Source organism: Nomia melanderi, chromosome 6 (assembly GCF_051020985.1).
Source record: "Nomia melanderi isolate GNS246 chromosome 6, iyNomMela1, whole genome shotgun sequence".
NCBI lineage: Eukaryota > Metazoa > Arthropoda > Insecta > Hymenoptera > Halictidae > Nomia > Nomia melanderi.
This window is the reverse complement of record NC_135004.1, coordinates 16,828,267-16,842,989: the sequence shown is the minus strand read 5'-3', so window position 1 is coordinate 16,842,989 and position 14,723 is coordinate 16,828,267. Positions and strand designations below refer to the sequence as shown.

At 44.1% G+C, this 14,723-nt stretch overlaps 1 protein-coding gene across 5 annotated transcripts in view; it reads right to left on the bottom strand.

Moving 5' to 3' along the window:
- The window catches only part of REPTOR-BP (REPTOR-binding partner), a 32,900-nt gene that overhangs the window by 13,942 nt on the left and 4,235 nt on the right, over positions 1–14,723 (bottom strand). For 3 of the 5 annotated variants that reach the window (XM_076368700.1, XM_031984055.2, XM_031984057.2), the window contains exon 2: positions 1,374–1,467. In XM_076368700.1, coding sequence (XP_076224815.1) covers positions 1,374–1,467 — 94 coding nt within the window. Of the gene's footprint in view, positions 1–1,361; positions 1,468–14,723 lie in introns of all 5 variants that reach the window. The other 2 variants (XM_076368699.1, XM_031984054.2) reach the window with 1 other exon arrangement.

Genomic DNA, 14,723 nt, shown 5'->3' with positions numbered 1-14,723 from the left:
TAATATTCTTTGACGGAGCAACGACGATAGTTGAAACTCGAAGGGAAATCACGAGTACATTGAGGAACAAAGATATTTTATTATAATATTTCACGTATCAAGGCATTACGAAGTTCAACATCAACCCTTAGCACTCCAGGTTGTTTTGTAATCTATCAGCAATTAATTTTTATAGTATTCCCAGCGAAAATGAGAAATGCTATAACATTTCTCCGATCGTTTATTTTCCTTCTTAGTACAAAATTTGGTTGTGCGGAGAATCTAATAATTTTAGGGTAGTTTCCTTAAGATTCATTAAAATATTATAACTGGTGCAATATCGGAGCCTACAGAGTTCAAAGGGTTAAATATCCGACTTTATAGTTTCACCGCGTCGAATCAAGCGACAGTCTCCCGTTAATGTTTCCAGAGTGCTGTCACGGTTCAATTTATTTTCAAATATCAACCTTCGTTGAACTTTTCCCTGCGTGATTTATCACGTTTATAGGATGCTCGGCGGAGCCTTGGGAAATTTCCTGGAATCGTTTCTTGGACATTTCTGAGAGTAACCGAGATATATCGTAGACACTAAATTTGTCCAACATAGACAGAGTTAATACGACGGCGGCGGTACGAGCGGACTCCTCGGTCGCAATAGGCTAATACTATTTGATTTCGAAACGAGAACAGGAACTGTGCCCCGTGACCCTTTTCGCGTGGTAGACCGAGCTACATCGACGCGGTCTGCTAATCGGCTGCGGCACGGCTCGCCGAATGCTTTTCTTCCGAGTTATAGCCCTTTAAGACCTGCCGGAACAACCGTAACGAGCCCCGGCCCATGTCGTTCCGATGGATAATGGGAAAGTTCGCCGGAACACTTCGGCAATCCCCTGTTTATGCAGGATCAGGTCCACGAATATCGCAACCCTGATTTATGCTGATATTATGGTATCGGGAGAGGAAGGGACTATCTACCGCGATAATTTAGAATTATTTGTCTGGTGCAATGCCTTGTAAATCCTGTGGTCGGACGCGCGCCGCTGTCTATTTAGCATAACAGTTGTTTTTCATCGTTTGAAGAATATTTGAAAAATCGTCTGTTAGAAGACTGTAAGCTACTTTAATGTATTTTGAAAATTATGGACATCGAAGTTGCTGTTGAACGATTGATACGATGGAATCAACTGTTTCAATTAACTGGAAGCTGTTGTTGAACAACTGTCTCAATTAACTGGAAGTTGCTAGTAGGCGGCCAGCTTCAGAGTAAACGATGGTGTTAATCAAAATGGTAATTTCAAGAGTCTCATCTTGAACACCGAGCTGTGCTTAAGGATTAATAATAAGGATTAGTAGAAGTAAGTAAGATTATGAAAGTGTGTTACCTAGGATCTTACCAAGCTTGGCTTTCATATCCGTCTTATCGGACGCCTTCCTTCCAGGCTTGCGTCCCCTCTTACCCCCCTCTTTCCGATCACCGCGAGATCCCTCCTGCAATCACACAAAATTACTGTTAATAGACACAGAATGTTTAATAACAAGTTTCTCGAACATTTCATTTTAACATTTAACGGTCCACTTCCAAAAAATACCGTGACACAGATAACAAGCAGAAACAGATTCGCTGAAGTGACCTAGCACAATGCTTAACGCGTTAATTGTAAATATTACAACAATAACTTTTACTTACTGTTAAGGGTTAAAAATTGAATTAACACTAGAACTACCGTACCAGTCAAAATGACTAGTTTCAATTTTTTTGCTTAGCAATTATTGATATCTTCGAAGCATTGAATATTCGAAATGATTTTGAAAATAGTTTCATTTCAGTACTATACTGAATGTCTGAAAAAACTGAAAATAATCTATTATTACAATTTTTATAGGAATTGCATGTTAGTCGTATTAAATGCTCGGTAGTTCTAGTGTTAAAGAATGTCTTATGAAATAAAATAAGAAACAACAATATCGATATGTCTTAACGCATGTTATGTGAGACCCAAGAAAATTGTCTCTTCTCTCATTGCCACCGAAACAAGCCAAAAGGTTGCACATCTATATATGCAAAATTGCACTGAAGAATGTCTTACAAAATAAAATAAGAAACGACATCATCAATGATACATCCTAACGCATGTTACACGCGACCCAAGACAACTATCCCTTTCCTCGTTGCCACCGAAACGAGCCGAAAGGTTGCACACCCATGTTCTACACGCCACCAGGAATCTCCGGATCTCGGAGTCGACAGCCGTCCGCACGCTAAGACCATCCGCGACGTTCATCCCCCTGGGAAAGGGATGACGCGAGTCCCCACGGCGACGTAACACCCGGCCGAATCCGTTGTTTCTTCCCGTTGCGCTGATTAATATCTCGACCGAGTTGGTTCGAGCTCGCGCGGAACAACAGCCGACGTTTTCAATGGGAACAAAAGCTTATCGAGTCACGGGGAACAGCCCGCCCGGGATCCGTTAAAAGCTTCGCGCGGGACTGCTTTCTATCAGGGCCGGCTGAGCGTTCGCAGCCATCAACGCCGGCGAATATACGACGACGGATAACCGCGCGTCGAATAACGCTCGCGGAAGATACGTCGAGACTCGCGGTCCTCGCTCAGCTGATCCCGTAACGGCGTGTTGCCGTCGCGTTCGTTAGCGCTCGTGCGTTCTAAGCATAGAGTGGATGAATCACGGAGACGTTCAGGCTTAGAGGAATTTTCATTCGCTCCGCGCAGAAGCTGCTGTTCATACTTGTAATTGACTCGGAGATCGTTGTCTTTAAACTAACAAGGAGAGAAAAACCCTCGTGGCTTCGACAACGGTTCTGTTTTCGAAAAACAATGAGTTTTCAGTTCGTATGCTACCGTAGCTTCAGAGGATTCGCGGAACGCAGTTTCAAAGCTTCAATAACAGTAGAAGCTTTTAAACTTACAGTTCTTAATGCCTGAAATTGAATATTTGACGAACCCGTCAAGCTAAAACACTACAATTTCAAATTCAATAACAGTGGAAGCTTTTAAACCTGATACCCCGATGCTTGAAACTGAATATTTCGCAGAGCCGCGAAACTAGGACCGCTTCAAAGATTCAATATCTCGAAGCGAGCCTTGAAACTTCGGAATAAGCAACCGCATAATGAACTATACAATTCCACTACTATTTATAGACATAAACTAGCCCCGTTCGCAGCGCGAATCGATATTCGAAAGAACACGATACTACCATCGCGATACTGCTATTTCCTAAAACTTCGAGCCAATCGCGCCGAGCAGTTCAACGTTATCCAACCACCTGCAACGGTAAGGTCCGAGCACGTAATATCCCTATCTCCGGTGCGCTCAGAGTCAACAGACACCGACGCAACTCGCCGGACTCCGGTAATACGGTAACGTTACAAATACGATTGTGCTCGGCGCTGCTGGCAAATGCTATTCCGCCTGTCATCCCATTACAACAAACTTCGCACGGAATCATCGAGCACGATCCGTTGGAAAAGTAACCGAAAAGAAGGCGGCGGAGATGCCGGGGCTAAATCCATAGGGGGATGATCGAAGAAACGATCTACTCGCACGGGAGGGAAAGAAAGCGGAGAAGCTCGTGGAACGTGGGCGTGTCCACGGGCGACCCCACACACGACCCGTTAAAATTTACACGTCCCTGGGGCACGGTTGTTACGGCGAGGCAGAGGCGGCCGCAGGCTTAGCTATGCATGTGCTCGCGGGTGACAAAATACAAATTCAGCCCCCTTTTAGGGAAGCTGTTTACCTTCGGCCCTATCCTTCCCTCTCAATCCTATCTGGTATTAAATCTCCTCGAATCCTCTTTCTTTCCCTCGGCCGCTTCCGACGTCTTTGCCCATCCCCCCTCTCTACCGCTCTCTCTCTCTCGCACTATCGCTGCATCTTACTCTATACAGAGTGCTTCCGAAATCGTGGCAGCAAGAGAATTATTCGAGTTGCTGAGAAGCCAAAGCGGTTAACACTGGAACTACCGTCAAAATGACTGCTTTCGATTTTTTTGTTTAGCAATTATTGATACCTTCGAAGCATTGAATATTCGAAATGATTCTGAAAATAGTTTCATTTCAGTACTATAATGAACGGCTGAGGAAACTGAGAATAATCTATTGTTACAATTTTTAGAGGAATTGCATGTTAATCGTATTAAATGCTCGGTTGGTCTAGGGTTAAGTCGATTTCTTGATATTTACGAATTTTTGGGAATTTTAGCGCAATGATGTTCTGTTTAGGTATTCGAGGATTTAGGTTTCTTTGTTTTTTTTTTTAGGTCGGAAAGTCGTTTTTGTGAATTATGAATGTGTTTTGTTTTTGGAATTAATTGCGTTGAGTTGTGAACGACTTTTATGCGACTTTATGGAACACGGAGAAGAATTTGAGATGCAAAAGGGTGAATTTTCAGTGGCAAAACCTATGTAAAAAGATGAACTTAACCGTATTGGCTTCCGGGTGACTCGTATGCGAAAGAAATCATGGGACAAGGGGTTAAGCTGCTCCGCGGCGGCACTTCCGGGTGAGCGGGATCTGGGTCATGGAACACCGAGTGTCCCCGGTGTCCCGGAAGCCGGGGAACCCGCGTCGATCGACTACTGACGCTGACACTTCCGTCGATTCCCTGGCCCCGACCCGTATCATGGCCGGCGATACGCGGCACCGGCGGCGGCTGCCGCCCCTCCTTCTGCGCCTGACAATTTTGATCGACGAAGGGAAGAATTGTCGATTTCCAGAATCGCTGCCGTCGACGATCGTAATTGTTTCCCTCGGAACGGGTTCGCCACGGGGACGTGAAAGGGCAGATTTTAACCCTTAGCAGTCCTATGTCGAGTCAGACTCGACATTCGATTTTTTCTGTATTTATTTGTAGTATCACGATTGTACCATTTAAAGGTAACATTTCAATGACTCCCAGATATTCTTGAATAAATAAATAGAGCGTCGTATTAAGCTGTAATTGAATGAACCGACGTCGACGTGAACCTCAAAGTTAGAAACCAAGAACACTTCGGACCGCAAAGGGTTAATGAATGTTTTAGGGGATGATTGAGTAAGTATGTTTGTGATTTCTTGGTGTGTTGATTCAGCCACGAAATATCAACTGTAATCTTCAATTTTCAGTAATGTATAATTAAATCTAAGGTGATTGTGATGTGTGCCATTTAATAGAGGCACTAACTGGCAAATAACTGCAATTTTTTTTCGATAATGATTACACGAATTCTTCGAGTTTTTGGACTAGTTTCCATGTTTTCCAAGGTTCATCGCAGTTTTTTTGTATATATAATTGCTGAGAATACTTGTTATGCATGGATGACGATAGAAGTTTGCAAATTTAGTGAATTAAGTGTTAAAATGAAGGAGACATTCGGTTGTTCTTTACTACAAGTCATAATCGGGAGCAACAAACTGTACGTTGAAGCTTGAATCCAATGCTGGCACGAGCGTTGACTTTGAAACGTACACAAGATGCATCCGTGCAGTCAACATTTGGTTTCAGTGCTCTTGTCAGCTGTCTACTCGCCAAAATATTAGAACCAGCGATCAAACGCGTTGATCCGGCTTCCCCGTGACATTCTAGGCAAACGGGACTCTTGCGCGGGAAACAATAGACACTAAGCTACGGACGTTCACGTAGATCTACATTTTTCCACGGAAGCATTGGTAAATCGTATAAATCAAACTCTGATTTAAATGACAGAACCTCCCTTAAGTCGATGGCTTGACGCAAAGCATATTAACTCTAGAACAACCGATAAAAGCTCTAAGCGTGAATATATTAAGATTTCAATTTTGGTATCGCCAAATCAGCTTCTTCGATCATTCCTCAAAGAAGCATCGGCACCATTACGATCATTCTAAAAGAAAAAACTAAGAATTGATCACTTCAACCCACCCGGCAGTCCTACCCAAGATGAAAACCGCCAAAAACCCACAGCCCAACAGTCCATCGATCAATGTAGAACTTAGCAAACTTATAAACCGCCCTACATATCCTAACACAGTAAACCCTCGTCACCAACGTGTCACAGATAGCAGGCTACCTAACAGACCCGAACTCCCAAACAACACGGGGAAATCGAGCGAGCAGTACAGAGCAGTCCAGCATCGGCAAACATTGAACCCAGAAGAAGCGAAACGCGGCCAATGACTTCCAGGACATCAGCCGCGGACAAACGAAATCCGGAAATCGCTGTGAATCCTATAGCAACTCCTACGAGCGACTCTATGCGACCAGCAATGCCGATACCGTTGGAAGGTGTATCCATTTTAGAATACCAGGACGAAGGACAATGATCCTGTCAACGAGGCCGGTGTACAGAGGATTCGGGGCTAGCGTCGGGCCAGCCTGATTCATTCTCGGACGAGATAACGGGGCGAGGAGAGGCGGCGATCGGCGCGGGAGAAATTCCATCGACGCGGCCGGACGCTCGGGCTGGGCCCGGAAGCTCGTAAACCACACGGCACACAATCGAGAGAGGAGGCTTTGTAGTTCCGGCGGCGGCCGGTTCCCTCTTACGCGTGTTCCTCGGGCGCAAAGGCCGCGTTAACGCGGATCGCGCTCAGACCCCGGGCGTCCACGATGTCCGCGCGGACGACCGTGATTTAATCGGCGCGGCGCGACTCGTCGCCACGGCAGCACGGCTTGCTTGATACGGAACGAGGCGACGCGGCGCGATGGCTTGTTGACGCCCGATCGCGACAAAGCTGATCCCACGCTCCGGGGAACGCGTTCCACGGACGATCGGGATTCGTGGTCGAGCTGCGGCGGTCAATAAGCCAGCTCTACGACTGTGCCGCGGACGCTGGAAGGGGACTCCTGCTGCCGGTTGCACGAGGTTTGATGATTCCGCTGGGGAACGGCGTGTCGGATGTGTTCGGATGAGCAGCGGATGGTAGTGGTAATGGGCAGTTCGGATTTGTCGGGTTTTATTGCCTCTTTGGAGCCGAGTTCCTTTTGAGAACAGATGAGTTTAGTTTCGCTGCAGTTTATTTCGATCGAATTGACGTGGTTCGCATGACGGAGGTAGTTCTAGTGTCCGTTCCATGGACGTTAACGTTGAATTAACCCTTAGCACTACAGGTTGTTTTGTGATCTATCGGCAACTGTAATTTTTGTAGTATTCCTAGCGAAAATTAGAAATGTTGTAACGTTTCTTCGATCTTTCATTTTCCTTGTTAGTAGAAAATTTGGATGTGTGGAAGCCTGAGGAGATTAAGGCGATTTTTTATGGTTTTGTATGGTTTGGTATTTTTGTTGAGGTGTGTTTGAGAGTGTAAGTGGAATGAGTAGTTTACTTATCCTAGTAACAATCTTTGAAGCAATCTTCTGATTTTTTCGGAGACCCGTTAATTTCGTTAGCAACTGATTTAAACTTCTGGAGAATATTAACGTTTACGTCCGATGCCCGCGTTATCGTTGCAATGTCCATGTTTAACTTTCGGGATATAAATGTTCGGTATCCAGCGCATTTAGTATCATGTGTGGGCTACGACCGCGCACTCATCCCTTTAATTACACATTCCCTAAGCGTCAAAGAAGCAGGCCACCGTGCGTTGACATTCCGCAAAAAGGGAGCGGTACCGAGAGCGACCGGCCACCCGACTCAAAATACGTCGACACGGTTGAAAAGACAGCGGAAAGGGGCAGGCACAGAGAGAGGGCAAGAAACGGAGGGAAATAATAGGAATCAGAGGACGAATGCTAACTGTAAAGCGTTTGAGAGAGGGAGAGGCCTCGCTGAGGGAACCCGGGAGTAATTCCGTTAATAATGAAAATTAATTGAACGAACGAGTTCTTTCCGTGAAACGTGAGAGCGGTCTAAGGGCGTAACCGTGGACCAGACCAGCTCGGTAGCAAAACGCAGACCGTCCCCGGTACCTTTCGCAATTAAAGGCTTTCCACTCGAGAGGTGATCGTCCGAAAGTTGTTCCGCGATAGCAGAAGGAACGGAATACGCGAATCGCGCGAGGTTAGGAGTTCAAAGCCTTCGTGAAAGATGTTCCAAGTTCGAGCATCGCGTTCCAGCGCGAAATATTACATTTCCCTGTTAAAGTTTATTTATTGGTTAACACTGGAACTACCAAACGGATCGAATTAACTCGTTCCTAAATTCTTATTTACCAATTGCTAGCAGGATAACGGATACTTCACTGAGAAATTACTGAAAAAATTGATTTAGCAATATGCAGACTGAATCATACGTCAATTGTCTCAATGGGTAATTGGAGTTCCTCTACAAAAATTTTAAAAAGTCGAAATGAAGAAAATAGCTGCGCCAAAAGCGTGGTGTACAGCGAAGTTCGTTCATTTTTGGACGAAAACCAGAGTTCGACTGGTTAATTTCAAGGAACTGAATAAATGAGCGTGCTCGACGCATTTTTACGACGAGGACAGTCGAAAGAAAGGCGCAGATAAGCGAACTTCGACCTGCGAGGTGCGTTCAAAGTTAAAAGAGAGTTTCTCCTCTATTTCCCCTGTTTGTATACTCATTTCTCTTGTAAATACAAGTTTCACTCGTTTTTTCTTCGTTCTCTCATGTGTGGTCAATTACATTTTTATCCCACAAAAATGACAACGGTGGAACGAAGTCGACTCACCTCGGGGGCCGAACGGAATCGAACGGTTGCGCAAACACTTCATTAGCGAGTGAGAAATCTCGCGGATCCGCGACGAAATTCGTCCGCAGCCGAACGAGCCGAGACCACTCGACGGGACCGCTCGAAGAATCCTCTTTTTCCCGGGCTGACGGCACTCGTCGCCGATGGAAATTCTCCGCGGATGCGCGCCGCGATTACCGGGCCCGGCGAGCGTGCAACCTTATTATTACCGGCGTTCCGCGAAGGTTGCACGATCCTCGCCGCTCTTTCAGCGATGACCTACAAACCGAGTCTCGCAAGAGGATCCGGCGACTCGCTCTCGCTTCGCGTCGCGGAAGAGCAGCCGGGAGATTGTTCGGTTGATTGTCGCGGCGATGGGAATGTTGCTTTTAGAGGTGTATTTCAAATGAAATGGAGCAATGCTTTGGACCCGGGGCTTTGAAGCGGAGCGATGCGAGATACATCTTCGATAAACGATTCTTCTTTCAGAACGGAGCCCTTCTTTCTCGGGAGATCTAGGATAATTGGCCCTCTTTGTGTCCCTTGTATACTGATCGAACGTGTTTATACTCTCAGAACTGCACAATGAAGTTTTAAACACATTTCCAACAAATTCTGGGTCGCGTTTGAACTCTAATAATTTCTAACCCTTCGACTCGTGGCGAAGATTTCAAACAGAACCCAACTGACTGATTCTGGGTCGCGTTTGAACTCTAAGATAATTTTTAATCCTCCGACTCGTGGCGAAGATTTCAAACAGAATCCAACTAACAAGAATACTATTCACAAATGGATTATCAAATCATCCTGATACTAATTATTACCCGAGAGCAGATGTGGACGCAGAAGCCTAGAATCGTCAATGAATTATTAATGGCAAAGTCGCATCGATCACGCTTGAGAAATAAATCCTAGGGCAATGGGTTAAGAAGGCAATAAGTATGCATTTGTTCTAGCGGTTGCTCAATGCGAGTAAACGAGTACCATCGATAATCCACTTAGAAGACCGCAATCAGTACTGACGGGACAACCATCGATTAGATTAATGATGCATAAATCGGAGGACACGGAGGAAAAAAATGTATTTCCCGAGACTCATAAATCTCGGGTGTTACATAAATATCCAATTACTGTTGCTAACTAACCTCCGGGTAATCCATGACTGAAGATAATCTCCGTTCTTCGGGAGTAAGAACAAAAAACCCGCGAACGAAGAGAAAACGAGGAAGCAATACGCAGCGGACGCGCGGCGTCGGAGCCTCCTTGGGCTTTTCTACGTCATTGTTCGGCGGATGCCGAGCCGGGCCGGATGAGGGAAGGCGAAAGAGGAAGAGGCGAAGGGAGCCTCGTAATTTTCCAGCCGCGCCACCCGACGCCGGCCGTGTAACAATGAGCGAGGCTGGTCCCGCGGACACAATGGCAAGGCCGCGCCGCCGCGGAATCATCGCACACCCGCGAAAATCCCGTAAATTCGCGCGGACGCGGCCGAATCCGCGACCTGCGCCGAACTTTGCGCTCGAGCAGCGACACATCCGCCGCGGTTTTACGTCCGGGACCGATAAACACCGGCAGCGGCGCGGAAGGATCGACTGGAGGGTGAATAACGCGAGGACTTCGCGAATTTGTTCATCGACGTATGTTCGTTCTTTGTCTACGAAGATTCTTTGAAACATGCGAAACCGTCAGCAGATGAAGCTAAATGATGTATCCAACTGGTATCAACTAGTCGAAGCAAATATATATTTTTTAAGTTAGTTTTCTATAGATTTATAATAGATGTATGGATATTAACCCTTTGCATAGGCGCCTCTCAGTTGCCAATTGATTTGACACGGGAGAATTATAGAGCTTGATATTTAATATTAAACCTTGTACAATGCGTCGACGTGTAGAATATTAAAATAAAACAGCCTCTTTCTTTTATTTATGTGCGATTTCTCGTTGAGTCAGTTTGAAAGAATGTCGTTGGTATTTTATTAAAAAGTGTTGAGTATTTCTAATGAAAAACTTCTGGAGTGCAAAGAGTTAAAAATTGTGGATTATTTTTCTAAGTTTGTATTTTGTTAAGTATATGTACTGTAGAGAATAATAAGTACTTATAATAGCTCAGGGAAATAACACTACCTAGAAAAGATAACGCCGCCATATTGGTGACGATTTTGAAGACAAATGTTAACCCTTGCCACTCGGAAGCTTTTCACTAGAATCATTCGAGAATTTTCGATGAAACATATATTGATGCATTAAACAAATCTTAATATTACACGTAACACTTTGTAATTTTGTTATATGAAATTAAATGGCGACTGAGAGTTTTGAGAGACCTTTGCACTCCGAGCAATTTTTAGGTAATAAAACCGTGAAGATATTCGAATATAAAATTAACCCTGTATAACATAAAACTGTGAAACTAATTTTATATGAAACCTTACGTAGAATACATTTTTAACTCGCGTGACTGAGACTGCGAGAAAATGGAGCAAGAACGCTGAAGAGTTAACTCTCGAGAGGTCGCAAGGCCTCGCGAGGCAGCCTCCGTACATTTTTCTAGTAACTCTAAACCCAGAATAGTAAATAACGAAACTGCTCCGAAGAATATCGCAAGAGATAGTTTTCAGCGCGCAGTGTTCCAGCAATTAACCAGCGAAACTTTATATAAAAGTTGCTCGCGAACGAAAAATTAGCGCGGCATGTTCTTCGCTAATTAGCAGGGACGATAAACATCAGACTCGGAACGTCCGCGAAATACGGAGTTATTTTCTAGCCGACGTTTACAGCGTGGAACTCGAACCTCCGCTAACGGATGAGTCGGAGAAAAGTACACGTCTGTCGAGGGTAATGTCGCTGTTCGCAACAACGAGTCAATTCAATTCGCCGATAACAAGTTCGTACAAATATTTGAGTATCCGGTGACAAGACCGAGCGTTTCTGGGTCGCTGTGGCCGTGAAAATTAGCGTCGCGACGATTTTCGGCTCGCGTAACCGTTTGCGGCGATGTCGAGGCTGACTCGACGCTCGATTTCATTCCCCTAATTATGTATTCTACCAATTACTACTGTATCATTCGTAATGTAATCGCATTGTACGCAAGTACAATTTTAGTGCTCCCCGAATGTTCTGCAATGAATTGCTAAAGTACCGTATTAAACTATAACTGAACGAACATTTCGACTGGCATCAATCATACACGAGTGGCACAAATACCGTATCTATACTTGGAAATCAATGTTAACGTATCCGATTAAACCAAATTCACTTAGAACCTCTGGAACTGCTGAATAATTGAAGGAGCAGCAGCAATGGTGAAACTTGAGTCTGTCTTATTCGAAGAAACGTTTCGATTTCGATGTCTCCTTATTTATTTTCTCAAGTAAACATGTAATTCTATTTCAGTTTGCTTCAATTTCTTTTAATTCTGAAGTCTCTGTTGCTAAGTGCCAAACCTATTAACCAGTTAACCCTTTGCATTCGAGAGTTTATCGCTGGAAATATTCCACGTTTTCTAACGAGATAGGAACGATATTTTGGAAACTTAAAGAGAAATTACACATAAATCAGAGAACAAAGCTGCTTCATTTCAATATTCCACGTGTTGATGCATTATAGAAAGATTAATGTTAAATATCAAACTTCACAATTTTATATCGAATCAAGTGGTGTATTCGAGTACACCGTATCTCACCTATCTTTTCAGCTAAACAATTCTACTTCATTAATTTTAATCTCTTACTTTAACATGTGTCAAGTGCATTTGCCCTACGTTCGAAGTGCATATTCGATTCGATTGCAAAGCCCACGAGAGATTTTTCGAAGTGAATTCCACAGTGAACCGATTAAGTCGATGGCAGTTTCGAAGTGAACGCCGAGAACACCTCGCGTCGCAAGGAGATAACCGAACGTGTAACACGGTATCCCTGTCTGAACGCAGGATTTATGGAACGAACGCATGGAGTAGAAGAAAGTGTCGGGCTAGGCGTGCGCTCGTATCGATAAGCAGCCGCCGCGAGAGATTTACGGCGGGCGGAACATCTGTCGCGACGATGTCGCTCCGATTGCACCCGCAGAAACGTGTCGTGCCCGCGATAGAGACGCCGCGGCGGCCACGGCCGTCCGCCGCGAGACACCTTGCTGCGACTGATTCTTTCGGGCGTCATACATCCACCGATCGAATTCGCCGTTGTACTTCTTATGCAACGGATAGACAGCTGGCCCGTCTTATTCGGGAACGAGCGGACTATATCGATCGTCGTTGCTCGAGCACCTCTGTCAGCGATTATTGAACCTGCCCGCGCGTAAATTATCTGCGCACATCACAATTCATCGTTGATACCTCATTCTCTGACAGACTATCTTCATTATATTCAAAGCAAACGACAGGCATTTGTATTATAAAAGATTCCTGATGCTATGTTACTGGCAGCTTTTAGAAGCTACAAACGTCTTTAATCCTTTGAACTCTGTAGGCTCCAATATTGCACCAGGAATAATATTAAATATTTTAATGAATCTTAAAGAGACTACACACATCCAAATTTTGTACTAAGGAAAATAAGAGATCGAAGAAATGTTATAGCATTTCTCATCTTCGCTGGGAATACTACAAAAATTGCAGTTGATGATAGATTACAGAACAACCTGGAGTGCTAAGGGTTGAAGTTCATTTAATGGAGATGTGATTCTGAAATTCTCTTCCTGTGAGCTTTACGAAGGTTTAGAGTACAGACTAAATTTTTATAGTTAGTGTTTAACTCTGCAGTCGAAAGTTTCTCGTTGGAAACATTCGACAGTTTTTAGTGAGATATGAACGACTCTCTGAAACTAATGAGAGAAAGAACTATTTTATTTCAATAATGCATTATAGAGTATAATATATAAAACTACAATTGTGCTATATCGAATCTAGTGACTGAGTCACCTCTCAAGTCAAAGAGTTGGTTTATGGTATTAGTAGGTTTGCAAATCTTACGCGACGAAGCGATTCGATTCGTATATTATAACGCGTGAGAACGAGAGATCGCATTAAGGTCCGTGATCTAATTATGAGTGTTCCTGTAGCGGAGCCAACGGAGTGCAGAGGGCTAAAATAAGCGACGATAAAGAATTTTCTGGAAATATTCTACGCGAGAGAAGCGATGCGTCTTTAGTGTCTAGTAATCGATGATCTTCGAAAGGGTAACCACCCCCTCTCTCTGAAGACTTTCTAAGATTAACCCTTTGCACTCGGGAGGTGACTCTCACCACTTGGTTTGCAGTAAAACTACAAAGTCTGATATTTCACGTTGAACTTTGCATAATGCATCGATACGTGAAATACTGGAATAAACTAGCTTGTTGCTCAATGTATTTGTGATTTCTCTTATTTAGTTCCAAATATCGTCTTTGTGTTGTCAAAAAATGTAAAACATTTCTAGCGAGAAATTTCCGAGTGCAAAGGGTTAAAGTACTCGAGCCAGCGAAGCACCCATAAAGTAACCGAGATAGTTATGCGTGTTATAATGGGTTTACGACACTAATGCCGCTGTAAAGCATCCGAGCTATTAGTATACATCTATAAAATACGCAAAACATCAGTTTATCTATGTAACAGGCACTCGCGCAGCCATGAAGCGAGTGGAGACACAAATCAACAGACAATAAATTTCAGGATCGCGAAACGTGATGAACATAACGAACTACGTCTTGCCACGTCGGTGCAGGTAAATAATTTCAAGAAGTGGAGAATATAACGAAAACGAATAGGATCAAAGAGAAAGAGGACTAGAGGAACATGATTCAAAAGTTCGAGCCGATAGATAACGAAAATTATGCGGGAACTTAAAGCAACGCGGTTCATAGATAACTGGAGTACTGAATAGATACAGGTTCAACCGTGTCGTGGGAAGGCATGCGAAAACTCCGAGAGCTGAAACGCAGAAGCGTTTATCGCCGGAAGGCCAACGTTGCACAGCAGAATCGTTCCTTCTCGAACGCGTTCCTTTCATTATCATATTTCGGAACGGTGCGTCGATCCCCGTACACTTTTAACCCTTTGCACTTGGGAGGTGACTCTCAGTCACTACTTGATTTCACCGAGCAAAATGATAAAATTTAAGATTCAATATTAAATTTTATATAATGTATCGACACATGCAACATCGAA